The 26,262-nt window shown below is 51.6% G+C and overlaps 1 protein-coding gene across 3 annotated transcripts in view; it reads right to left on the reverse strand.

The window, feature by feature from the left end:
• ACLY (ATP citrate lyase) overlaps positions 1 to 26,262 on the reverse strand; it is a 42,514-nt gene that overhangs the window by 6,857 nt on the left and 9,395 nt on the right. For 2 of the 3 annotated variants that reach the window (XM_068978278.1, XM_068978281.1), the window contains 16 exons: positions 25,328 to 25,458; positions 24,435 to 24,553; positions 23,510 to 23,646; positions 22,768 to 22,829; positions 20,637 to 20,754; positions 18,576 to 18,730; positions 18,016 to 18,106; positions 16,983 to 17,012; positions 13,688 to 13,829; positions 13,236 to 13,404; positions 11,450 to 11,554; positions 10,382 to 10,578; positions 7,312 to 7,393; positions 6,743 to 6,853; positions 1,413 to 1,540; positions 745 to 838 (listed from right to left, as the gene is read on the reverse strand). In XM_068978278.1, coding sequence (XP_068834379.1) covers positions 745 to 838; positions 1,413 to 1,540; positions 6,743 to 6,853; positions 7,312 to 7,393; positions 10,382 to 10,578; positions 11,450 to 11,554; positions 13,236 to 13,404; positions 13,688 to 13,829; positions 16,983 to 17,012; positions 18,016 to 18,106; positions 18,576 to 18,730; positions 20,637 to 20,754; positions 22,768 to 22,829; positions 23,510 to 23,646; positions 24,435 to 24,553; positions 25,328 to 25,458 — 1,871 coding nt within the window. The remainder of the gene's footprint in view (positions 1 to 744; positions 839 to 1,412; positions 1,541 to 6,742; positions 6,854 to 7,311; positions 7,394 to 10,381; positions 10,579 to 11,449; positions 11,555 to 13,235; positions 13,405 to 13,687; positions 13,830 to 16,982; positions 17,013 to 18,015; positions 18,107 to 18,575; positions 18,731 to 20,636; positions 20,755 to 22,767; positions 22,830 to 23,509; positions 23,647 to 24,434; positions 24,554 to 25,327; positions 25,459 to 26,262) is intronic. The other variant, XM_068978279.1, reaches the window with a different exon arrangement.

The following is a 26,262-nucleotide window of genomic DNA, read 5'->3' on the forward strand; positions in this document are numbered from 1 at the left end:
CCATCACCAACGAATCAACGTACCAGCCTCATCGTGCGTGCCAAGTCGCTTCAGTCATGCCCAACTCTTTGCAACCCTATGGATGGTAGCCCACCAGGCTCCTCTGTCCATGGGACTGTCCAGGCAAAGAATACTGGAGTGGGTTGCCATGCCCTCCTCCAGGGGATCTTCCTGACTCAAAGGTTGAACCCACATCGCCTGTGGCTCCTGCATTGTTGGCAGATTCTTTACCGCTGAACCACCAGGGAAGCCCCTCCACCCTCTTCACACCCATACAAACAATATATCGGAGAATTTTTTTTTTTGGTCTTTTTTGGTCCTACAGGCTGACCTGTAGGAGATAACTGGTATCGCAGTTTCTACTTTGGTTTCTTTTATAAGGAGTGAAGCTGAGCAACTCTTCATGTTGAAAGAACAGCTCCTACCCATTGTTCTAATGGGTTATTGGTCTTTTAAAAATGGATTTCTAAGAGATCTTGTAGATAAGAGAATTTGCTCTATATCTATGTCCCTGCCTTAGACTAGTAGCCTGAAATCTCTTAGCAGGTGCAGATAGCTCTAGAGGACATTGTCTGTCCCCAGCCCCTGTTTCCAGGTTAGGCCACACCACTGTGGGAGGTACACGCTGCCCTTGCCCCCTCCTGGGCCCTGCATCTGTCTCTCTGGCTGGTCAGAAGGGGCCACCTCACAAGCTCCAGCATACCTCAGCCACACACATGGTTGGGGACAACGCGGGGCACCTACCCGGGCCCAAGAGTAGTCCATGGGTACCGTGGGGGGCGGAACCTCCTGAGCAGGTACAATGACTCCTCTGGCCACAAGATCCTCGTACACGGACCTGGGAGGCAGGAAAACGGAGGAGAAGAGACATCCACGTGGATTTCATTCTTCTGGGCTCTTCTAGGGCATCTCTCGAATGCTCGTCCATCTAACCCCAGAGATTCCCAGCCCCGTATCCCCCCTTGTCAGCAGCTTACCCTTACCAGGTGGGTTCCCAAAAACTAAATGAAAACAGGTTCTAGCCAAGACTGGCCCCACTACCTCTGAACGGGACCTTAGAGAAGGCTGAGTCTGGAGGCCAAGGAAGGCCAGAGGGGAGGAACAGGAAGAGACAACAGCTCATGTAATGGATGAATGTTCCTACGCTTGTCTCTCATTCATGGCCCACCAAGTAGGTAGGCTCAGAAACTGAATGTTTTAAGCCCAGTCTGAACAGCCTGTAACTGCTGCTTTTAGAAACAAGTTAGAAAAAAAGAAAGCCAAAAAGGAAAGATTCTGGACCATCTGAAGAGCTGCCTTAGATGCCTGAGAGAGACCAGGCATATTGGACACCTGTATTCAGGCAAGGCTGCTGCCCTGGCGAGGGACTGGGAAAGGGGCAGGGAGGTGCCACCCTCCCCAGGTCCACTTACTGGATGATTTCTCCAAGCTCATCGAAGCTCCGGGGCACAAACACTCCGGCCTCCTTCAAGGCCTGGTTCTTGGCAACTGCAGTTTCGGAAGCCTGATTGGCACAAGCTCCAGCGTGGCCAAACTGGACCTGGAATGCAAAGAAGAACGGCTTTAGCAGGCCAGTCAATCCCCTAAGAGAAGGCCCCTGAGGATGTTGGCACTGATTACAGGCCAGACCCCATTCAATGCTCTATGTCAGCGGTCCCCCACCTTTCTGGCACCAGGGGCCAGTTTTGTGGAAGACAATTTTCCCACAGACCAGGGGGTGTCAGGGCAGGGGGCGTGGTGGTGATAATCTCGGGATGACTCAAGCGCATTACATTCACTGTGCATTTTATTTCTATTATTATTACATCAGTTCCACCTCAGCTCATCAGGCATCAGATCCTGGAGACTGGGGACCCTTGCTCTACGTGAATCACTTCAGGCCCCCAGAAGGCTCACTGAATAGGTGCGCTGGCTGACTCTCAGGCACAGATGAGAGTCTGAGGCACCAAGAAGTTCAAGAGCTTACTCAAGGTCACACAGCTGGGGCGCTGGAGCCAGTATATGAGCCTGGTGTCCAGCTCCACAAACACCTTCCTCTGGCTTCCCATGGGGCCCTTCCTGGGTAGGGGTGGAGATGAGGGGACACAGAGTAGCAGTCAGTTTGGGGCAACTGTGAGAAGTTACACCCTGCCAAGCTGCGGAGCTCGTAAGTGTGACCTGACTGTCCTGCACGTACTTTGGATGAAGTATGTACCCTTACTAAACAAAACAGAACCCCAGAAGATTTCCTGTAAAAATCCAAATTGCCACTCTTTTTTAAAAAGAAAAGCCACATTTTGCACCATTTGGCCTATATTCCCACATAGCAACAATCAAAGGGAGCTAATTAGCTATTGCCCCCGTCCACCTGAGCATGAACTAAGATTAAACTATAAACCCAATGGAATATGGGGTAGGGAGCTGGTTATGGGGAGAGAAGAAAAAAACCAATCAGAAGAGCTATGTGGTAACTGTATCAAAGAGATTAACTTAATGAAATGTGGTGCAAAACTCTTATCAGGGCAGGTGTGATAATCATATCTTCCCCGTTTAAATAACACTTCATATGTAGGCTCATGCTTAGTCATTCAGTCGTGTCTCACTCGGACTCTTGCGACCCCATAGACTGTAGCCTGCCAGGCTCCTCTGTCCATGGGATTCTCCAGGAAAGAATACCAGCATGGGTTGCCATTTCCTTCTCCAGGGGATCTTCCCAACCCAGGGATTGAACCCAAGGCTCTTGCATTGCAGTCGGACTCTTTAAACAATGAGCTACAAGGGAAGCCCCAAAGAACACTGCCTCCAGGCACTTTTCTAAAAGCTTCACAAATGTCATCATTTGGTACCTACAACTGTTTCCTCTCAACAAGGAAGTGGAAGCACAGAGCAATAGAGTAACTTGCCAAGGTCACACAGGCGGTATGTGGCAGCATTTAAACCAGACAATGAATGTGGCCTAAGTTGTTTTCTTCTTTTAATTTTATCATCATTTTTTTTTGGCTGTGCTGCACGGCACGTGGGTCTTAGTTCCCTGACCAGGGATCAAACCCACAGCCCCTGCATTGGAAGTGCAAAGTCTTAACCACTGGGACTACCAGGGAAGTCCCAGAGCTGAAGTGTTAAAAAGGTAAACCAGAACCACTCTTTGGTTAGCAAGGCTTGAAGACACATGCTTCAAAGCAAGGTCCCAGGGCCTTCTGTACATAACTTAATCTGCGTGGGTAGATAGGGTGTGAAGAAGAGACTGTGCAATCACATAAACTCAACGAACACCAGACTTAAAGAAGTTAAGCAAGTTTAACTCAGATTTCTCAGAGCTAAAGCTTTTAAAAGGGAGATAATGAAATCTGAGTATGTTCAGAATTTATAGAAGCTTCCTTTTCATTGGTTTTTGTTTTGTTTTGCGGACCATCGCTACAGGACTCTGATGGCTCAGCAGTTAAGAATCCACCTGCAGTGCAGGAGACCCGGGTTCAATCCTTGGATCAGGAAGATCCCCTGGAGGAGGGCATGGCAACCCACTCCAGCATTCCTGCCTGGAGAATCCCATGGACAGAGGAGCCTGGCAGGCTACAGTCCATGGGGTCACATAGAGTCGGACATGACTAAGCGAATCAGCAGCAGCAGCAGCAGCTATGGGACCAGCGTTTTGGGACACCGCCATCCTACCACTGTCCTCTTATCTCTACTCCCAATTCTTCTTCTTTTTTTAATATACCTGCTATGTTTTAATTTATTCTTGGCTGCCCTGGGTCTTGTGTTGCTTTGTGCGGGCTTTCTCTAGCTGTGACAAGTGGGGGCTACTCTCTAGTTGAGATGCGCGGGCTTCTCATTGCCATGGCTTCTGTTTTGAAGAGCACAGGCTCAGCAGCTGTAGCTTAGTTGCTCTGCAACATGGGGAATCTCTCCTGATGATGGATTGAACTCGTGTCCGCTGCACTGGCAGGCGGATTCCTATCCACTGTACCACCAGGGAAGTCCCATCTCCCGGTTCTCAGTTCCATTTCCCCGAGGCACTGAACTGAGGATATTGTGTGGTGTACCTATCTCACCTCCTCTATGGGGCAGAGAGCTCTGCAAGGTCATGAGACCTGTTCAAGGAATCAAAAAACACTTAGCTGGACCATCACGGTACTACTCTATGTTCGTGTATTCTTGAAACTACATAAAGAAAGTTTTTTTAAAAAATGAATAAAAAGCAAAAATAAAACACCTTGAGGGTTTCCCAGGCGGCTCAGGGGTAAAGAATCCACCTGTCATTGCAGGAAACACGGGTTCCATCCCTGATCCGAGAAGATTCCCACATGCCGTGGAGCAACTAAGCCACAACTACTGAGCCCACGCGCTGCAGCTGCTGAAGCCCTCGCACCCTAGTGCCTGCGCTCCTCAACAAGAGGAGCCCCCGCAGTGAGAAGCCCACACACCGCCACTAGAGGAAAAGCCCTTCAGTACTGAAGACCCAGGACAGCCAAAAATAATCATTTTTAACCCCCTCCCCCCAAAAAAGCAAAATACTTCAAGAACCTGCCCTACCCCGAGGGTGATGATGAGCACCTGCCCAGAAACAAATGAGCAGGGTCCTCACCTTCTTGGAGGGGTCCTCAGCATGCTGGGGGCTGCCGTAAAGCAGAGCTGATTAACAGAAAGCCTGCAGGGGTGGGAGGAACTATTTTCAGATGTTGTAGTGGAACGGACTTCCCTGGTGGCTCAGACGGTAAAGCGTCTGTCTACAATGTGGGAGACCCAGGTTCAATCCCTGAGTCGGGAAGATCCCCTGGGGAAGGAAATGGCAATCCACTCCAGTACTATTGCCTGGAAAATCCCATGGACAGAGGAGCCTGGTAGGCTACAGTCCATGGGGTCACAGAGAGTTGGACACGACTGACCGATGCTGGGAAGTAGCATTGTGTGAGTTCTAGAACTAGTTCTAGTGGAACGGAGAGCAGCCACGAAGAAACAGACTAAGGAACGGCTTCATGGAACAGGTGTGTTGAAGACTGGAAACCAGTATTTGCTAAGACCTGTATGTGCCACACCTTTACAATTACCTTCTTAACTTAGCCACACAGCAATCCCGAATCATCCCCCCAACGCCTCTTTTTCATGGCCACATCAGTTTACAATTACCTTCTTAGCCACACAGCAATCCCGAATCATCCCCGCAACGCCTCTTTTTCATGGCCACATCAGGCAGCATGTGGGATCTTAGTTCCCTGAACAGGTATCGAACCTATTGCCCCTTTGCAGTGGAAGTATGGAGTCTTAGCCACTGGGCCAGCAGGGAAATCCCTCAGAATCATCTCCTTTCTACAGCTCAGGAAAATGAGGTACAGAGAGGCGAAACGACTCGCCCCAGTCATACAGATCCACCAGGAGCTAACTCTAAGGCCTGTGGAAGTGGAGCTCAGCCCTGGAGGATGGGCAAGATACATGACCCGCTCCCTTCCCTTTCATTTATTCGGAAAAAAGATACACACACGTCCAGTTCACAGTTACACAAAGTGGATCCTACGGTAAGCATCTGCCACAACTTGCCCCTTCTTGGATCCCACATGAACCCTTTCTACATCGACATCTCAAGATCCACCTTGTTCTTATACTCAGTGTTCTATTACATGGTCATGCCATGAGGACACAACACAGTCCCCTCCCATCCAGTGTTGGGTGTTTCCATGTCTTGCCATCACCACATGGCAGCAAGTATCCTCCAAGTACACATACTTCTAAACAGTTCTGCACGCACATCCACCAAGTAAATTAGCAGAAACTGAGCTGCTAGTTCACAGGAGAGGTACATTTTACATCCAGACAAACAGTGCTATTTGGAGGTGACAGGAATCTGAAGGAGAAAGGCAGTCAACCTAAGGGGAAAGGGTAGTGTGACAGGCTTACTGGAAGGAAGAACCGAGGGTGGCCGCACCTCGCAGCGTGTGGGATCTCAGTTTCCCATCTAAGGACGGAACCTGTGTCTCCTGCAGTGGTAGCATAGATTCTGAACCACTGGACCACCAGGGAAGTCCAAGGACTGAGGGTTTAAGTGTAGGAATTACCACTGCTGCAGGAAGCCTTAATGACCAAATTTTACTTTATATACACACAGCAGAGGTCAAGGTCTGACACTCAGCTGCTGACGAACTGATGGGTGACAAGCGGTTGTTTCCTTGGTTTCATGATTAGTGGGTGGGCCTTCTTTAAGACAGAGGATTCTCTAAGCTGGACTCCAGGGGCTGAGGTCTGGCCAGTCCCACCCGGCAGGAGTGGGAGAGCTCAGAGGGCTTCTAACATGCACCACAGGCTGGACTTCTGCTCCCAGGCACTTTCATATTTATCAGGTCATATTAACATATCCAGAGGCTTTCCTCTACAATCCCTGTCCACACAGGACTTCTCACCAGCTCCCCGCCAGCTCTGAGCCTAGGTTATGTCCTCTCCCTCCCCGCCCCCCCATTTTGCTCAGCAAAACTCCTTCTCATCCCTTAAGGAGCACTTCATCTTCTCTAGATGCCATCTCAACTAATCCAGGCAGTACTCGTACTCTGAAGAGGGACACAAAGCCTTGCTCTGGCCTCAATCTGGGGATGAATTTGTCTCTTGCAATTGGACTTGAGCTTCTAGAGAGGAGGGGCCCACCTGGCCCTTGCGGTAACCAAGCAGGTAACGCATGCTTATTGACGAAACCAGCCACTTGCCAAGAGGCCCACATGGTTTCCCAGAGATGCCCTCCCTGGGACCCCAGCCCAGCAGGGGCCAGTCCCGGGCCTACCTCGGAGGAGAACATGGCTGCACAGGTCCCGATGCACCAGCAGACCACGGGCTTGGTGATGCGGCCCTCCGTGACGCCCCGGCAGATCTTATACTCCTCCGTGCCCCCTATCTGCCAGGCGACAAGAAAAAGCCCCTGAGCCAGTGGAATCCATGCTGAGCTGCTCCCAGAGCAGCAGGAAAATCTGTCCTGAGTCAGGCAGGAGCCCAGAGCTCCAACTTGAAGAGGAGGGAACAGGGGCTTTGCTCAAATAACAGCGTGAAAGATGGAGATGAGAGATGCCACAAAGTATTCTCAAACGATGATGGGTATCCTCGGAGAGTTCCTAGAACTCCCCCTTCCTGATCTAAGGGTATGAGATAATTTAGGGCCAGATCTGATCAGGGGCACATATCAGAGAGGTTCTTTGACTCCAGCTATCCACTCCACCCACCAGGGACAGACTGGGGCCAGCCAGGGACCGTCACTTTCAGTTATACATAAACAAAATGCATGACTTTCTTAAAAACCAAAATCCCATGACTTTTATAAAAAGAAAAAAAAAAAAAAACAAAACCAAACAAACTTACCTCTCCGAGAACCACAATCATTTTGACTCCTGGAGTGTCCTGATAACGTAACACGTGATCCATAAACGTTGAGCCGGGGTACCTGGTGAGAGCAGGAGGTGCAGTGAGGTGAGGTGTGAGTACAGGTGTGGGAAACACACGTGTACTAAGAACAGGTTGGAGTTTTTTGTGGGTGTGGATGCTCAGTGAGGGTCTGGAGATGCCTCAGGAGTAACGGGGAGGGGGGAGGGAGTAAATGGAACACAAGGGAAGGGGAAGAAGAGGAATTAATACGCGCAGAGACGTTCCCACGGCAGTGAGAGACACCTGGAGGGTGCACATGGCAGGTAATTGTAAAATATGTCCACGGGGACTTCCCAGGCGGTCTAGTGGTCAAGACTCTGTGCTTCCACTTCAGGGAACACAGATTTGATCCCTGGTTGAGGAACTAAGATTCCACATGCTGTGCAGCATGACCAAAATAAATAAATAAATACAATATGTCCATACGTTCCTTTAAAAAGGTGGAAATTCATGCCTCTCTTTCTGCATTTGGGTCGTTCAACACTCTCCCCTGACTAACTCATTTTGGGGGAAGGCAGCCAAGAGTAGTGGCTGGGGGAAGGATTCTCAGCCATCAGGGCAGAAGCCCATCTGCCGGGCACCTGCAGCCTGCCCATACCTGACCACCTCAACAGAGACCTCCCCTGCACTTGCCAGAACCTCCCAACCAAGCCCTGGCTCCTAAAGCACAGGAACCATGAGGATACACGTTTATCACTGCAGTCACTTTGTTTTGAGGTAGTGATTTTTAAGAAACACAGCAATAGATAATGAATACTGTATCCCAAGCTGCATCCTAGGCTATTGCTAGAAGGTCTATGTACAGGCCAAAATATTTTAATTTTCTACTGTCACATGAGTTTGCAGAAGGACTTAAGGCCAAGTAGGCTTCAGATCTCCAAGGTCCTTTTGATATACTCAGGAGCATTAAATCCCAAGAGGACAATATAACTGGTAGCACCGCCCAGACCTGTCTGACTTGGAGCCTTCTGTCAAGGAGTACCAAGGGACTAGGGGTCCTAAGACCACCTCCCCAGAGACCTCAGCGGAAGTCCCTTCTCACTCAGGTGTTCCATTCGGAATGATCTGGGAGGCCCAGGAGGGTTGACAAGGTGACTCAGTCTTAACAGCTTTTGGTTTCTAGGCCAAACAATAGCTGTAGTAATAACAGTAAACAGTAATAGCAAACATTTATCATGGTAACAAGTACCAGGCATTGCTCTAAGACATTACTCAATTGATAACCTACTGATTATTGTTCCTACTAACAGAAAATAATAAGAACACAATTTGAGACATAGTAAGAAAAAAAAAAAAAAAATATATATATATATATGTCTCTGCTTCCAGTTCCTGGCACAGAGCTCTGAGAACCCTCACTATCTGAGTGACAAGGGTACTGAGAGCATCTTTTGTTTTGCTATTTGGTCTTTGGCACTGGTTCCTGACCCAGCACGCATAAAACCTTTGTCATTTTCTGAGTCACGGGGGTGGATAGCAGTGTGTTTTGTCTTCATGAGGCAACTCTTGGCAGGCTGGTACAATGTGCTCAACGGAGAAGGCACAGACGCTCCGTGTACTCTCCATGCCATGACCCATCACCCTCTTCCACCTCGTTCCATACTTTTGTAATAACCCAGGAAGCCTGTGAGTAAATTTTTCCTGAGTTCTGCAAGCCTTTCTAGCAAATTATTAAACCTGAGGAGGGAGTCACAGGACCACCCTTCCGATCCCCCACTGATTTATAGCCAGTGTTCAGAAGTACCAGAGGCTGGAGTTTGCAGAGTCCTAGGGGACCAAGCCCCAAACCTATGGGATCCGATGCTATGATGCTATTTCCAGATAGACAATGTCCAGAATTTAATTGAACTGTAGGACCCTGAGTTGGGGGTATCTGCAGAGAATCAGAAAACTGCGCTAGAAAATTACCCTCATATTTGTTAATGAATAAAAGAACAGTTTTCTCTTTCCCTCTTTTTTAAATTTGGCTGCCCTGCATAGCTTGTGGGATTTTAGTTCCAGGGATTGAACTGGGCCCTTGGCAGTGAGAGCTTAGAATCCTAACCACTGGACCACCAGGGAAGTCCCCTCCCTTTCATACTTACTAACTGCAATTAACACCGAGTATTTACTAAGCATCAAGCCCTGTATTAGTCTCATTTAATCCTCTAAACCCTGGAGAAGGAAATGGCAACCCACTTCAGTATTCTTGCCTGGAGAATCCCCATGGACAGAAGAGCCTGGCGGGCTACAGTCCACGGGGTCACAAGACTCGGACATGACTTAGAGACTAAACCACCACCACCACCAATACTTCAAAAAGCCCCAGTGGGGAATATATTTGCTCTACAAGGTTGATAGAGGTCTAGGGAGGGCTGGTAACCTCCCCAGGATTGCAGCAGCCACCCCATCCCCGAACCCTGCTACCCCAAACACAGAAACTAGGATTCGAACCCCTTGGGCCCGATTTCGGAATAGGGCCTGCTAAGCACTGCCCTCTGCTGTCTTCCTCGGGCTACAAATCAGACAACAGAATTACACCTGAAGCCCAAAACCCTTTTGAAACATCTTTTTAGGGAAATTGGGATGGTCATGTACACACATCTATGTCTAAAATGGATAACCAACAAGTACCTACTGTATAGCACATGAACTCTGCTCAATGTTATATGGCAGCCTAGATGGGAGAGGAGTCTAGGGGAGAATGGATACATGAATATGTATGGCTGAGTTCCTTTGATGTTCACCTGAAACTATCACAACATTGTTAACTGGATATGAAAGTGGAAGTGTTACTTGCTCAGTCATGTCCAACTCTTTGTGACCCCATGGACTGTAGCCTGCCAGGTTCTTCTGTCTATGGAATTCTCCAGGTGAGAATACTGGAGTGGATATCCATTCTCTTTTCCAGGTGAGCTTCCCAAATCAGAGATAGAACCTGGGTCTCTGGCACTGCAGGCAGATTCTTTACCATTTGAGCCACCATTGGCTATATCCCAATACAAAATACAAAGTTAAAAAAGGTCACCTGTCCCCACCAATGGCCACGCCCTCGTAGACGCCATCCGTGGTTCGAGAGATGATATTGTTGAGCTCGTTGGACATGCCTCCCGAACGCGAGACGTAGGCCACACTGCCCGGGCGGTACAGCTTAGAGGCCAGGATGTTGTCCAGCATTCCGCCAGTGTTCCCGATCTTAAAGCACCCAGGCTTGATGCCACCAACCTGCCAGGGTGGGAACTTCAGTCAGGGAGGAGGGCAGGCTGAGTGACCACAGAGCTCTGCCGAGTCACAGCCCAGGATCGCCCGCCCAGCCCACCTTGGCCAGCACCTGCACCTGTGGTTTCCTGCTGAGGAAGGTTCTTCTCCCCCTCAAGAGACATTGCACAGGAAAAAGGAGCCATGAGGTGGCTTATAATTGCAGATACAGATGTGCACACTCAGGGTTAAATAACCTCTTTTGCTCCAAAAGGACAATGTCATCCAGTAAAGGTGTCTAATGCAAGCGAGTACTCTGCTCAAGATCACCCTCCACCCCCGAGAAGAAAGGTCCCTGGCTTAGCTCAAAAATCTTAGCTTCAACCAAATTTTTAGTATAACAATTAAGTAAAAACAAACAACAAAAAACATTCACAGGGCCATTTTTTGTTATACCAGGAAGCTTTGTGTCAAGAATAAGGCCCCTAGGTAGATTTCTCTTTGGTTCACAGTTGCAGGAATGAATAATCAAAGACCATGCTGTGGTGGTTGTATGAGGATGGACAAACACTTAAAAAAAGCTTGTTAGTCCCTTGAAACTATAAAGGGGATATGGTCTGGGGCGACAGCCCTTTAAAAAATTAACTGAAAATGGACAGGGAACTCGCTGGTGGTCCAGTGGTTAGAACACAGCGCTTCCACTGCTGGGGCCTGGGTACAATCGCTTATTGGGAAAGTAGGCTTTTGCAGGTTGCAGGAGCCGTCAGAATAAGCAAGCAAAAACTGGCAATGGACAGACTGACTTTCAGCAGGTACTCTCAATCTTTTCAAACCAGACGGGAGACAGAAGAGGCAACAATGAGCTTTCTGAGAGCCCGGAAGCAGAAGGGACACTCACGGTGGCAGGTCCAATGATGGTCACTCCCTTCTGCTCCGCCTTCTTGATCAGCTTCCTCGTGAGGGCCTCAGGGATGCCTTCGGCTATGATGGCGATGGTCCGGATCTAGAGCATGAGGGGCAGTTATCGTTTCACCACGTGAGACGACAAGGCTGCAACCTTTCCTGAACCCACCTCCCAGACCTCTCCCAGGAGTAAACACGACAATATGCACCTCCTTCTTCCCACCAGCCTCTGGTCGTCCAACCCTCCCCCAAAAGAGAGGCACCTGAAACTGCTCTCCAGTGGTTACTACCACAGTGAGTCCGTAACCAAGCGGAAGCAAAGGTTCCAGGAAACTTGCTGTAGTCAAAGCTGTTATATTCTCGCCCATCCAAAAACTGACATGACTCAGCCCCATCTGTCCAGGTGCCTGATGATAAACCAGCTATAGGAATAAGCCGCATGATGGAAACAAGCTGTTTCCACACTTGGACCAGAGAGTAGGCTAAGGGAAAAGCCAGAGCAGGTGGGGTTGAGTGAGAAAGATCCCACACAAACCTTTTCTATAAAGTGTAAGACAGTGTTTGAGGGTTTGTTAGTCATACGGTCTCCGGGGGTAACTAGTACATTTTGCCTTCGAAGCATAAAAGCTACCATGGACAATGTGTAAATGAATGAGCTTGTCTGTATTTCAATAAAACTTTGTTTACAACAACAGGCAGGGGGCTGGGTTTGTCCCTTTGGGCTGTAGTTCACCAATCTGTACTCCAGACTAGAAAAGCTGCTCATTTTTAACAGATATGTTTTGTGGGTTTTTTTTTCGCTTCACCTAGATATCAAAACAAGTTTATGTTTTCTAGTCATAAACTGAAACAAGTCAGTTCTGTATCAGACAATAATTTTAAACAGAAAAATGACTATCTTAATCTGTAAGAGCTCTTACAAATCAATAACAAAAAAGATAAACACATCAATAGAAGAAAAAGAAGGGAGGCCACATCATAGAGTGCAAATGGCCAACACATATTTTCAAAAGCTCATTTTAGTTAATAATCAAAGCTATGCAAATTAAATAGCATGCCTATCATTCTATCACGTATATATGTTCTTTAAATCCAAGCATTCAGTGTTGGCCAGGGAGGCCTGGCATGCTGTAGGCGATGGGGTCACAAAGAGTCGGACACGACTTAGCAACTGAACAACATCAACAGTGTTGGCAAGCAGGATGGATCAAAGGCTTTCAAAGCTGCACATTCTGGTGCAGCAGTGTGACTTCTAGACATCTACGTGGGGAAGCAATGAAAGATATCTGCTCATCCCGAGACTTGAAAAAGCAAAAATGGTAAATACTGATGTGGAAAGCATCACTGACAGAGATGGATTATAAAACAGTTACGTTATTCCATTTGTTCAAATCCAGAAAAAGGTATGGATAAGGATGTACACAGAGTCAGCAACCGTGTTTCTGGGAAATTAATCTTGAGATATTTATCCTCTTCTTACTTATCAGCATTTTTTTCGACAACAAATGTGTAACAATCTTACAATAAAAATAATGCTTTTGATCCTGTTTTCAAAACCAGTCTCAGCACGGAGAGCACCTGGTGGGTATGGATGATCCTGCACTCTGGCAGCCCAGGTGAGCAGCCCGCCTACCCTCAGAGACCCCATCACCTCCTGAAGATCAAGTCTCCCACCACTTTCATCCAAATCACTGGCCAGTCCCGAGACCCAAGGCCTTTGTCTCCGGTGGACACCATTCAGGACTCGCCCGGCCTCCCACCCCCAGGGCGCAGTGAGCTACCTGAGTGTAATTCATGGTCTCCATGGTGCTGTCGTAGGCTGAGCGCAGGGAGGCGAAGTTGATTAGCACGTCTACCTCCGGGTGCTTCTTCATGGCATCAGCCATGTTCTTGAAGACGGGGATCAGGATCTCCTTGTGACCCCAGTAAAACTTCTGTTTGTGGTCCCCGCTGTGAAAAAGGCAGAGGAGGGCTAAGGACATGGTCAACCTGCCCGGGCTCAGGAGGAACTTCACCCAGAGGGTAAAAAGGCAGGGTCGCCGTCTTCAAAGAGTTTAGTTTATGGGAAAGAGATCCCCCAGAAACATCAACTGCCCCCATCTGAGATGGGCAGACGCCTCCCCAGCAAGGGGGGATAAGCCAAGGCCCCCCAGCTGTGTTGCTGTCAGAGGAGACGCGATGAGGACCTCCCACTCGGTGGTTGCATCCAGTCTCCCTGCCCTGAGTGACTCACGTGAACGGGTAGACCATGGCAGCCACCGAGGGCTCGTCACGGGAGCAGACGTAGTCGAAGTCCAGCATGCCCTGCACAGCCCGGGTCTGCATGCCCCACACAATGGCCTTGGTGTGGCGGCTGAAGAGGGTGGCGCTCTTTCCTGGTGGGCAGAGACACAGCGAGTGCACCCAGTACACACACCCCTAGGGGCTCCCTGCCAGACCCCTCCTCGCCCCAGGTCCGGGGAGAGTGACTCATCAAAACTGCAAAGGAAGGCAAGAGGACGGAACTCGGACAACCTGGGGGACGATGCGCCTGGATTTGTTCTGCAAAGAGGTAGCAGAGAGTGAGAAAAGAGCGGAGAAGTCTTGCCTGGCTGGCAAAGGGCTCAACAGTGAATGGACAGCAGAATTCCTACAGGAAAGGTGTATATATGCAAATGAGGGCTTGATCAGTTTTTTTTTGGCTGTGCTAGGTCTTCATTGCTGAGTGCTGGCTTTCTCTAGTTGCAGGAGCTACTCTCCGTTGTGGTGCATGGGCTTCTCATTGTGATGGTTTCCCTTATCGCGCATAGGCTCTAGGGCACAGGCTCAGCAGTTGCCATGCGTGGCCTGAGCTGCCTCGGGGCATGTAGGATCTTAGTTCTTGGCCCAGGGATCCCCTGCACTGGCAGGCAGATTCTTAACCACTGGACCATCAGGGAAGTCCTGATCAATTATTTTTAAAGTCATCTGAAAAAAAAAAGTTAAGTTCTCCCAATCAGAGTGACTGAAAGATACATTTTTTTCTAACTTTGGTGTGGGGGCAGGGGAGGTGGGGGTGGCAGGAGGCTCGGCCATGCTGCTCAGCATGAAGGATCTTAGTTCCTTGTCCAAGTATTGAATCTGTGCTCCCTGCAGTGGAAGCATGGAGTCTTAACCACAGAACCACCAGAGAAGTCCTGCGGACTTTTTATTTTTTAATTGAAGCACAGCTGATTTACAATGCTGTATTAATTTCTGCTGTATAGCAAAGTGACACAAATACACACACACACACACACACAAGTACATATATATCTCACAGGACACTGAATATAGTTCCCTGTGCTATACAGTAGGACCTTGTTGTTCACTAGAAGACTTCAAACAGATGCCCAGCAATCCTTACCACCTGTGAACTTGGACATAAGCCAGCTCATGTCAGGATTTAAACCTCTTGATTCTAGGTCAGTGCAGGTGCAAGAAAGAGGTTTGTTGTAGGCTTATCTCATCGGCCTTCCACCCGACCTTCTCCCCACAGCCTCCTCCCAGCTGGCTCTTTCCTGCTCCTAGAGGGGTTCACCAGAGGCCAGGAAAGGGCAGAGGGGATTGGGAGCTGGCAGTCACCTAGAGCAGGCGGGTCACCTGACCCTCCTGCTCTCAGCTGGAGGAAAGTAGCCCTCAGGGGAGGTCCTCAGCTCTCCCTCAAGAAACATAATGCAGAAAGCTCAGGGGGCATTCAGTATTAATTAACCTGCTGTACTATCACTGGCTTGGCTAACCAAGTTCAAGGTCTGATTAAATTAAGAGGGAGCTTCCCTAGTGGTTCAGTGGTTAAGCATCCGCCTTGCAATGCAGGGGACACAGGTTCGATCCCTGGTCAGGGAACTAAGATCCCACATGCAGAGGAGCAATAAGCCCGAACGCCACACCAGGGCCCGCGCGCCACAAGATACCGCCTGCCACAAGGAAGACCCCAGGTGCCACAACTGGGACCTGATGCAGCCAAATAAGCTTGTTTTAATGAAATTTAGAGATCACTTTCCCCAGGCATGGAGGATTCACATCCCCATGCAGGCTCGCCTCTTCCATCACAGCCATAAGCTTCTCATGACAGAAGGCTCCTGATGGTGCCAACACCCAGGATTTACTGTGCCCTGGATCCATCTGGGTTCAGTGAGACATGAGAGATCACAGAACAACTGAGGCCACCTCGTCCAGTTCCCTCACTTTCCAATTCCTGCAAACTGAAGCCCAGAGATGCCAAATGATGGAAACTGCAGGTCATCTAGCATCAAAGTCAGGATTACACAAATACTACCTTGAGATGCAGCTCAACTGTGCAAGTGAGGAGGGACATAAGCTAGCACTGCCCCACCCAGCTCCCAATTCCCGGGGATCCCAGGACAAGGTCTGGAATCTGTACCAACCCACGTGCACTCCTAGCTTGAAAAGGGCAGAACTGGAGCACTCAGCACACAGAGAAGACAAGCTGAAGGTGGCGATCCCCAGCCTGCTGGAAGCACAGAGGCCCCAGAGAGAACCTGTGCTTTGGGGCTAAGCCCCCACGAGGCTCCTCCACTGGCTCCGCTGCCCTGGGCCAATCTGCCCCCACCTCCTGCCCTCCTTTCCCACATAGCTCAGGACTGACAATAAGACCAAACCCATTTCTCCCTCCACCCCCACCCCTATCCTGGCCAAGAGCGCTCTCACTGAGTCTATTCAGGGCTCAGCCTCAGGTCTGGTTTTGTACGTAAACAACAAATGGTGCCAGAGGCTGGGAGGAAGGGCTACTTGACCTCACCTAGTTACCCCTTTCCTCCTCTTAGCAAGGAGTCACAGGTCATCCTTAAGAGACTACCATTCCCCGGATTTTTCACAGCTGTGAATATCAAAAAGTTAAATGGAAGACCTGACACTTTGAACTGATGCATCTATCCACCTCAGTGAACCTAGTCACATCTGCACGGGAGCGTGAGCACACACACATCATATCCCTGCTAAACAGTGACCTTACACACACACAAAGCCCAGTCCAGATCGACTGTGCACCCTTCCGGGTCTCTCTCTCCTTCTCCAGCCTGTCTTCCTCCCAAACCCCAGAGAAATCTGAACTTGTCCCAGGTGCTGGGAGCTCTGGGATGCAGTCAGCAGTGGTGAGACTGAGGTGGGAAAAGAAAATGAAGCCGTCATGGGATGCAGAGAATCGGGTGGTCAGTGGCTCCCCTCCTGGCCCGCTGGCTCCGCCAAGCCCTCTTCAGTTTCCACAGCCTCCTCCTGGGCTCCACTCCCCTCTCTGAGGCCGTGGGCCTGGCTCCTGCCCCTCCTGCACTGTCCACTCCCTCCCATGTATGAGCTGGTGACAACCCCCATGGCAAGGAAAGCAGGGGCGTGAAATAAAGCAGGGGTGGGAAGGGATGGGGCGAAGACCAGGACTTGGGGCAGGCTACACCAAGGCAGGGACAGAAAAGATACCAGACAACACCGCAACCCACCAGGGACAGGGAGACAGAAGCACAGAGTAAAGACTGTAACCCACTAGAAAGCCACACGCGGAGCTGGGGGCATCCTACCTTGCAGGGGTCTTGGACTTGGGACTGAATCTGTCAAAGAAAATGACCAAGGCGACTGAGTGACCCGTTGATGGCTGGAGGCTTTGGAGGGAGAGGGTGGGAACAGGAAGGGGTTGGTGGATGAGCCTCGCCGGGCTGCCACCCTCACCGTCTCTCATCTGTTCATGACAGGGGCCCGGCCAACGGGAGAGCCCCGACCAGCAGAGTGGAGCCAAGAAGGGGCGGAGAGCCAGCGGGCGCAGAGAGAGGAGCAAAAGCACCGAGGCTCAGAGGGTGCACCGGATACCAAAGGCCGAGGGCCTCTGGATGGACAGCTGGCCCAGGCCCGCCCTCCTAATCCTGTTTTGTCCCCGGGAAGCAGGGGACATCGATGAGATGATGAGGCTGAGAAGATGGACCTGACACTGTGCTGGGAACAAAGCAGCCGTTTTGAGGACTTCCAATTGGGAGCGCCTGGAGCCAGTGCCACTATTTCATAAAACGTCAAGCACACTCTGTCCATCCCAGGAGGAGACCCAGTGGTAACTGACATGGGCCACCTAGTTCTGATGGCAAGGGCTGGCTGGCAGGGATCAGGTCTCTGATGAATCAGAGGAGGGAGAGACGAGCGGGCAAACCAGACGGGAGGGCAGACGACGTGTGCCCTTGCGGTGTGCTCCCAGGAAGGTGAGACCCAGGATGGTGGAGGCGGGCACAAGCGTCTTCTGGCATCCTGGGCTCTGGGCTTTGGGCTCCTGCCGTCCACTCATGGGGAGGGCCTGCGGGACCTTCCCCTGACCTGGTACTCCTAAAACTCTGACTCCTCCGCAGCCCACCAGCCCAGATCACACACCCCGTGGGAGGGGGCAGAGAAGACAACTGAGGGCATGAGTGACCCCGCTCGCAGAGCAGGCTCCGCCCACCACATCTTTGTGTCCCATTTCCATCCCATGTGCCACGCCCACAGCAAAGCCCAAACTGCTTCCGTCCACCTCTGCTGGCCCAGCGGGGTCTCAGAAAGGAACAGAGGGTTCTAAAACCACGCTGGACTTACCTTGGGGCATGGCAGGCTTGGCCTTCTTGGCAGGGGCCACCTCATCAGTTCTGGACTCAGAAAAAGATGCCGTCCTGCTGGGGACCGGAGTCTGGGGGGACAAAAGGGAGAGAGTAAGGGTCATAGAGAATAGCTGGGAAAAAAGCCAATGGTCCTTAAGGCTCCAGAGAACTCAGGTAATAACTACACACAGCTTTGTTCTCCACAAGATGCTTTCAAAAGTACTATGCTAATTACCCTCTGAGATAGGAATCAGTAATGTCCCCAAGCTATAGACAAGCAAACTGAGGTTCTTGGTGATAACTGCTGAGGTCCCTCCCTCCACAGGATTTGAACTCGGGTCTGATTTTAAAATCCCCTATCTTTCCACACCACCACCTTGACTAGGGCAGGAAAAAACCCAGCAGAGATACAGAGACTAACCACATACAGCCTTCTCCCTGTACCTCCCCAAGGTCCCCAAAAGCAAAAGGTGGGGACTGGGCCCCGGATGGGATGGGGTATGAGGGGCGACAAAGATGACTCTGCGGGCTTTGCAGCAGAGGAAGGCTGGCACCTACTGAAGTGCTCCCGCTGGCGTTGAGGAGGAAGTTGGCGGTGTGGGCCGCTGTGGGCGGCTGATTGGGGATGGGCCGATGGCCCAGGGCCATGCCCACGATGGCCGTCATGTGAGTCTCGGTGCCGAAGACGTGAATGGGGATCCCAGTGGTCTTCCCTGTGAGGAAGGAAAAGCATCCATCACTTGAGTCTCCTAAGAAGTGCCCGTGGCTGCAGGACTCTGCCAAGGACCCTTCTGAGCCCTGGCCGTGTCTGGCACTTTCTGTGCAAGCCCAATTATCCCAGGACAAGTTGGTGGTCATTTTCTCCACCACTAAACAAATCTCTGTAAAGATTACCTGCCAGCAAGAGCATGAAGCAGCTTTATGGACACCCTCCACTGACCACATTATTGTGAGAGCCTGCCCTCCCCCTTCTCCGCCTGTCACCTGTGGCCACCGCACCACAACCCCCCAGGCCTGGCCTCTGTTCCCGAACACCTGGGCTCCTCTCCTCTCCCCAGGGCTCTGCCCTGCTCCTTCCTCCACACGGAGCTGTCACCTGGCTGCCACTCAGCTCAGCTCAAGTGTCACCTTCTGAGTAAGGCCCTCCCTGATCTGACAGCCGTGCCCCTCCACGCTGCCCTGCCTGGAGATCCCCGGCAGACAGCATCTTGTTCCAGCCGCTGTTTACTTGTCTTAATATCCCCAGAGTTTAAGGCCCCAGGAGTGACTGGGTGGCATTCACTAAGCTGTGAGCCCACAGCAGGTCTTCAGTTTTAGGTGAGAATTAGGACTTGATGCCACTCCAAGTGATCCAGGTGGCTGCAATATTTGCCATGGATCCCAGATTGGGGAAAATGGGAAGGCAGAAAGGTCCAGTCTCTCAGTCAGAGGGCCTGCTCACTGAGCAGGAGCGTCTCACATCACCTCCCCTCTGTCTTGTCACCTGCCCCCAACCCCCGCCCTATCCCCCTCCACCCCCACCCCCCGACCCCTCACCCCCGACCCCTCACAGAACTGCTCTTGGCACCAGGGCTGCGCTTCACTCAAGACCGAAGCCCGCTGGTTTGATCAGGTCAGTTCAGAGAGACCTAATCATAGTCCTCACTGATGAGACGTGGAACCCCAGTTCTTGAAAGCCCTGAGTCTGAGGTCTCTGGAGCCTGCAGGAGGCGCCCAAAATGGAGAAGGAAGAAAGGAAACCAAAATGGACCCACGCCCTTGCTTCCCTCAGCTCAGCGAGGGGGCAACTCCTTCCTGTTTTACCAACTATTGGACCCCTACCTCCATCCAGGCCTGGACACTGACCCGTCTCCCTCCCCTCGCCCCTCAGTCTGGGGCCCCTGCTCTGTCCTGGAGCTGCCACAGCCTCCTGGGTGGTCTCCTTGCTTCAAGCTGGCTGCCCTGAAGGCCCTATCTCCACCTGGCAGCCTAAATAGCCCTCAACCCTAAGTCAAATGGTGTCGCACCTCTGCTCAAGTCTTCCAGCAGCTGCCAGGGTCCCGGCCAAGCGCCCACGGGACCTGTACTAGCCCTGCACGGCTTCTCCCTCAGCCTCTCTGCCTCCAACCTCTGCCCCAGGCCCCTCAGTTTGCCCCACCTCAGGCCCTCGGGACCTGCCCTTTCATCTGCAGACAGCCACCACCAACTGCTCCCTCTTCTCCTCAGATTTCTGCTCAAATGCCACCTTTTTGGCCAAATGCTCTCTGACTGCCTCATTTAAAACAGCCCCGTCCCTTCCCACAGAGGCCACCCCTTCCCCAACTGGTCCTGCCACGTGCCTGAGGCTGCAGCCACTCAGCTGTCGCGTGTGGCTGTGACCCCAGTGCTCAGCACAGCGCCGGGCGTGGAGCAGGCCTTCCACAGGCAATTGCTGAATGAACAGCTGAATAAACTGCTTTCCTGCCCACCCTGAATTTCGGTTTCGGTCAGGTGCCGTGTGTCAGAGGGCAGAGAAATGCAGCGGAAGCCAGCTGTAGCTCCGGGGAGTGAGGCGGGTGGTGGGAGGAGCATGGAGACAATTAGAAGACTGACCTGCTCAGGAAATCCCGAGGAGGGACAGAAAACATCCCCCCATCTTACCGACTTCTCCCATGACCCGTAAGCCCTCCTGATAGTTGGGGCCACCTCTTCGGACAAAGATCGTGACCTCGTGCTCCTTCAGGGGACCCTGGTAATCTCGAATTGCTCTCACGATGCCCTAGAAGGACCAAGGAACAACACTCAAGTGCTTAGAAAGAAGGCAGCAAGAAAGCAAGCACTTACAACCATGGGAAACAAATGTCCCAGGGCTGCCGGGAGTTTCCTGGTGGTCCAGTTGTTAGGACTCAGCGCTTTCACTGCCAGGGCCCCAGGTTCAGTCCCCGGTCAGGGAACTGAGACTCCATTAGCTGTGCTATGCAACCCTAAACAAAACAAAAAAACCCAGGGCTGCTTCTCATGAAGCACAGAAAGACCCCAGCAGTCAAGAATTCCATGAGTAAACTGGACTACTGCAAGCAACCCAAAGGCCCAGGACTGGTGACCACTGGTGATGGTGCTGAGGTGAGAACATGGGGCACCCGGGGTGACACCCCTCAGAGCATGGGGTATCGGGCCTCCAATGTTGCTGTTGTTCGGTCACTAAGTCGTGTCCAACTCTGTGATCCCATGAGCTGCAGCACGCCAAGCTTCCCAGTCCTTCACTATCTCTGGGAATTTGCTCAAACTCATGTCCACTGAGTCAGTGATGCTATTACCATCTCACCCTCTACCGCCCCCTTCTCCTGCCCTCAATCTTTCCCAGCATCAGGGATGAGTCAGCTCTTTGCATCAGGTGACCAGAGTATTGCCAGTGTTGAGTACTGGTTCTCAGATGCCAGTGGGGCTTTGCTGGTCTCTCACCCCATCTACAGCTGTTGTTTTCTTACTGTAATTTTGGGGGAAGCTCTACACCAAGATCCTATGCAAGAGCTGTTGGGGTTATCAGGGCAAAGTCTACTTCACTGGCAAAGTTCTACAAAAGCTTCTCTAAGTGACCTGGGAACAGCTGTTGCAACGGGCACCTGTGGGCACATGCCCAGGTGTGGACCAGTTTTGTCTGGGCAGACAAAGGGAGAGTCTAAGTTCCATCATTCGTGGCATTTCATGGCGAAGCTCTACACACGGCGCCTGCTCCAGACATAATCGCCCTTATCACTGGCACTGCCTTTATGACAGGGCTGCTTAGAAGTTAAAACAAAGCTGCCAAGATCCAGCTGTGTCAGATTTATTTGTTGAATCAGGTGCAATTAGGGACCTGTTTCAGGTAAGACTGACAAGGCCTTGTCCTCTACCCCTTGATAGCTCAGACTTCCAAGACGGACATTCATTTAGGCATTCTCCTTTTTTTAAGTAACATACACTTCTGATTTTTTCTTTTTTTTGCTTTGCCAGGTCTTCGTTGAGGCACAAAGGATCTTTGATCTTCATTATTGCAGCATGGGGGATCTAGTTCCCCAACCAGGGATCGATCCCGGGCTCCTTGCATTGGGAGGATGTAGTCGTAAGCCACTGGACTGCCAGGGAAGTTTCAATCTACGTGTTATTCTCCAAGTTTATATGGAACTACCAGATGGCCGACGTTCTTTTGAACAGCTGCCCTGAACATCTGACAGTATGGGATAATAAGTGGCCTCCTGAGGCAACTACCTTGAAGGGGAGGAGTCTGGAGACATGTGAGCTCTCATTCTTCTTACTGGCAGTCACACTTTCTTTAAACTGGTGCCCACGGCCCTGACCTACGTACAGAGACCCAGGACGACTGGCCTCTGATTAGATAAGCAGAAGCCCTGCACCCCAGGGCGTCAAACACTTCGTCATGCCAACCGTTTGGAGAAGGGGCAGATGACTGGCAGAAAAAACACCAGGAGGTGCAGAGAACCCAGTCTTACAACGGAATGTTGGAAATGGGGTCGATCAAGCCAGTTCTTTACGAACTGAAACAGAAAAGGCAGAAATTCACCTTCACATTTGTAGATGGGAGAATCACGGCTCAGAGAGGGTCAGCTGCTTGTCCAGAGAGACACACAGCTTCAGAGAGATCCATCCCAGGGTCTTCTGCATCCCTAGGTCAAGACCGCCCCCACCCTGGCCTAGGTAACTCTTGGGGATCTTTTTCTGTCCCAACTCTTCTTACAGAAACTTCCCTTCCCTGCTTCCCCCCAACCCGCCACGTTCCCCTGCAGCTGGTTACCTTGAATGTGGCAGCCACGTTGGTAAAGTTTGCAATGCTGCCTCCGATGATGAGGATCTTGCCTGGATTTGGAGCAAGAGAGAAGTCAAAAAAGGGTTAGAAAGGTAGACCTAGGCATCGTATCAGAAATCCAACTGAGAACCCCCAATTGTTAGGAGATACCAGTGCAGAGGTGGGGAGCAAGCTGGTCTCTCTTGACTTACTTTCATCAGCTCAACCCTCACCTACGCCACCGAGCAGGTGGTTAATCCAAACCCACAGAATCTCTGCATCGTTCCTACCTGGCATCAAGAAACCCAGCATGGTTTCTGGACACCCCTGGTGGGACTCTCTGTCTGGCTCATGGGAAGGGGAATCAGTATCTGTAGTCCCAAAACACAGCACAGGTGGTAAAGGGAAGTTGGGAACCACACAGCCTGAAGAGTAAACGTGTAAGCAGGCCACAAAGAACTGAATTTATAGCAGTCAGCAAAAGCATGTCGCTGCCACTACCTCCGCTGCTGCCTCCCGTGCACCTGCTCATAGGACTTCACGTATCCACCCCTTCCTCACCTGCTTGGAGCCCCCGGAATGACAGGTGCTGACACTGCCTGCTGCAAAGTCAGGGCAACCTCGGTCCAGAAGTTAAACGGTGAGCCCCAGGTTGCAAAGGACTGGGACAACCTCGTGCCTCCCAGCCCAGCCAAAGCTCTTCCCACCCCAGGACACTGGGCCGGGCCAAGGAAGAGCTCGTGTGTCTCACCATCTGGGTGCTTCTCGCGGGTCATAAGGGAGAGGATCGTCTTGGCGTAGTCATAGGTCTGTTGCTCGCTGGGGGCGCCCGAGTACTCCCCGTAGTTTGCCAGCTCGTTGACACCCCCCAGGTCGCAGATGGTGTCACTGCCAGGGAGATAGGTAAGTCAGTGCTAGCAAAAGGCAGCAGCCTGGTGCCTGGGGTGCCACACAGAAACCCCTGAAGTCTTGAGACCAGGCCACCTCTGGAAGCGACCTCTCAGCCCTCAGACCCTCAAGCCCCTCACCAGTCATACTTGAAGGTTAACTGTGCTGCACCAGACCCTCCTAGGGGAGCACCCTGCCAGCCCTATGTGACATCTCTATGAAGTGTGAAAATATAACTATTGCTGTTGTTTAGGCACTAAGTCGTGTCCGACTCTTTGCGACCTCATGGACTGTAGCCCGCCAGGCTCCTCTGCCCACAGGATTTTCCAGCCAAGAATACTGGAGTGGGTATCCGTTCCGTGCTCCACGGGATGTTTCCTGACCCAGGGATCAAACCCGACTCCGGCACTGCAGGCAGATTCTTCACAGATGAGCCACCAGGGAAGCCTATGACTATTGATACAGGCGCTAAAACACCTGGAGGGACACACTGGTGACACCCCAGGCCGAGGCGTGGGGACACGACCTGGCTCATTTCCCTTATCTGCGGCACCTTTGTATGGAGCACATTATCACTAATGGTAAGAATTAAAACTAAAAATTCAACTTTGAAGCAAAGAAGACAGTTTTGGAGACATCATGGGTAGGCCTTTCTGGGATGCCCCGAGGGTTCCTGCTCTGTGCCGGAGAGGGGGGTCAAGCTCCATGGTGAGGGGCTTGATTCAGGCCACACGAGGGAAGCCTGTGGGGGACCCGACCGTCAGCCCCTCAGCAGCCCCTTCGGTCACCTGTACACGACAGAGGCACCCCCTCCGGCCACCATGGTCCAGATTCTCCCCTTGGGATTCAGCAAAGTCAGCTTCAAGCTTGCCCCGCTTTTGGCGTCCAGATCTGCGATGTAGGCTTCCTGGGGACCAGAGAGCAACAGGTGGGCTCTGGGGGCACCCCTTTCACCAGGCTGCAGACCCCAGGACCCCTCCCTTTCCCCTGAAGCAGTAGGAAAAGGGCCTCCGTTGTCCTCACAGGGTCCGGAAGAAGGGTTTGTGTGGGGCCTCATGGGCCTGGGACAAAATGGGATGCTGTCTGTAAGTACCAAAACCATCTACGGCCAGTCACTGCCTGGAAACAAACTTTCCAACTCCTTTCTCTCTGATTTTAAGTCCCGCTAAGTCACTTGCTTCTACCCTGGCCCCACCCCCAGCATCTCCCTGCTTAACTCATTACGTCCCACCCTCCCCCAGCTGGCCAGGCCCTATCCGTACCCCCAGCCCAGACTCTTCCCCTGGCCTAGGTTCTGTCACACACGCCTGATCCTGCTGTGAGGACCTCTCAGAGGATGGGGTGGGAAGCAGCAATTAAAATTCTCAGCAAGTGGCTAAGACAACTATCTTCCCGACAGGATCACGGGGAGCCACTCGGAATTACTGTGAAACAACAAATCAAGTTATGAGCCCAGGGAGGTTGATTGAGAGAGGAGTCTAAAAGGATTTCTGGCCAGGATTCAGAGGTTTGGCTCTCTCCTACCCCCACCTCCTTTGGGGTTTTAAGAAAATTAAATGGCTCGACCTTCCTTTCCTGCCAAATATATAACTCACAAAGGGGTGGGGAGAATGCTCATCTGAGATTAGTCACCCCGCCCGGGCCCCCCTCACTCTCAGTCTCCTCCCCACAGCAGCCTTACCTCTGGGTAAGCCTCCCGTCCGAAGGGGGGCGGGAACTCTATGTCACCCCACTTCACTTTGCAGATGTAGTCGGCCGTGGCATCCACCTTGGCGGCCAAGTCAAGGATGTAGACACCATCTTTGGTCACAACTTTAAGAAAAGAAGAGGCGATCGGACATGGGTTCCAGCAGAGGTGACCATCTACCTCCAACCCCCTCCAGGCTTTCCCACACCCACCCCCATGAGGCCCCCAGGCCTCATGACTCTCCAGCTCAACGACAAACCAGATTGGTTCTTATGGAGACACAGCTTTTCCCTCATTCAAGGAAAAACAAATTCTACAAGACCATCCCCACTCCCTGATCTGTAGGTACTAGGGCGGAAACCTCTGTTTTGGTTGCCATGGCAATTTTAAAGCACTACCCATTCACCCATCCACAACTCTGCTACTTAAAAACAAAAAAAGTGTTTCAAGCACAATGTCTAAGGCCCCTGAGTGGGTACCCCAGGGTCCCCTAGGGTCCAGAGAGAAGTGGGAAGAAGGGGAGCTGTGGGTGCACCGGGCCCCCAACTAGCAGAATTCATTTACTACTGCCTCGCTGGAGTCCACTTCCCTTTACCCAGGGCCACTGAGCTAATTTAGTTAGCACAGAGCCATCTGGTCCACGAGAGGGGCTACATCCCCCAGCTGGAATCTGAATCAGGAGTCTGACCTCAGAAGCTCTGGCCAGAGCCAGCCCACACCACCTGCCTCTTGCACAACCGGAGAGCCTTCGCCAAGGTGTTTCCAGCTGTGGGGGGTCAATGATTGACTAACTCCTGGAGTGGGTGGAGGGGAAGGGGGCCTCCGAGGCACCAAGAGGAAGGGAGGGTCTGACTGGTCAGGCAGATGCAGGGGCAGCCCAGCTCCCGGGAGAACAGCCTAATCTACTGGCAGGAAGAGCCACTGAACAG

The sequence above is a fragment of the Capricornis sumatraensis genome, chromosome 8 (genome assembly GCF_032405125.1).
Source record: "Capricornis sumatraensis isolate serow.1 chromosome 8, serow.2, whole genome shotgun sequence".
Lineage (NCBI taxonomy): Eukaryota > Metazoa > Chordata > Mammalia > Artiodactyla > Bovidae > Capricornis > Capricornis sumatraensis.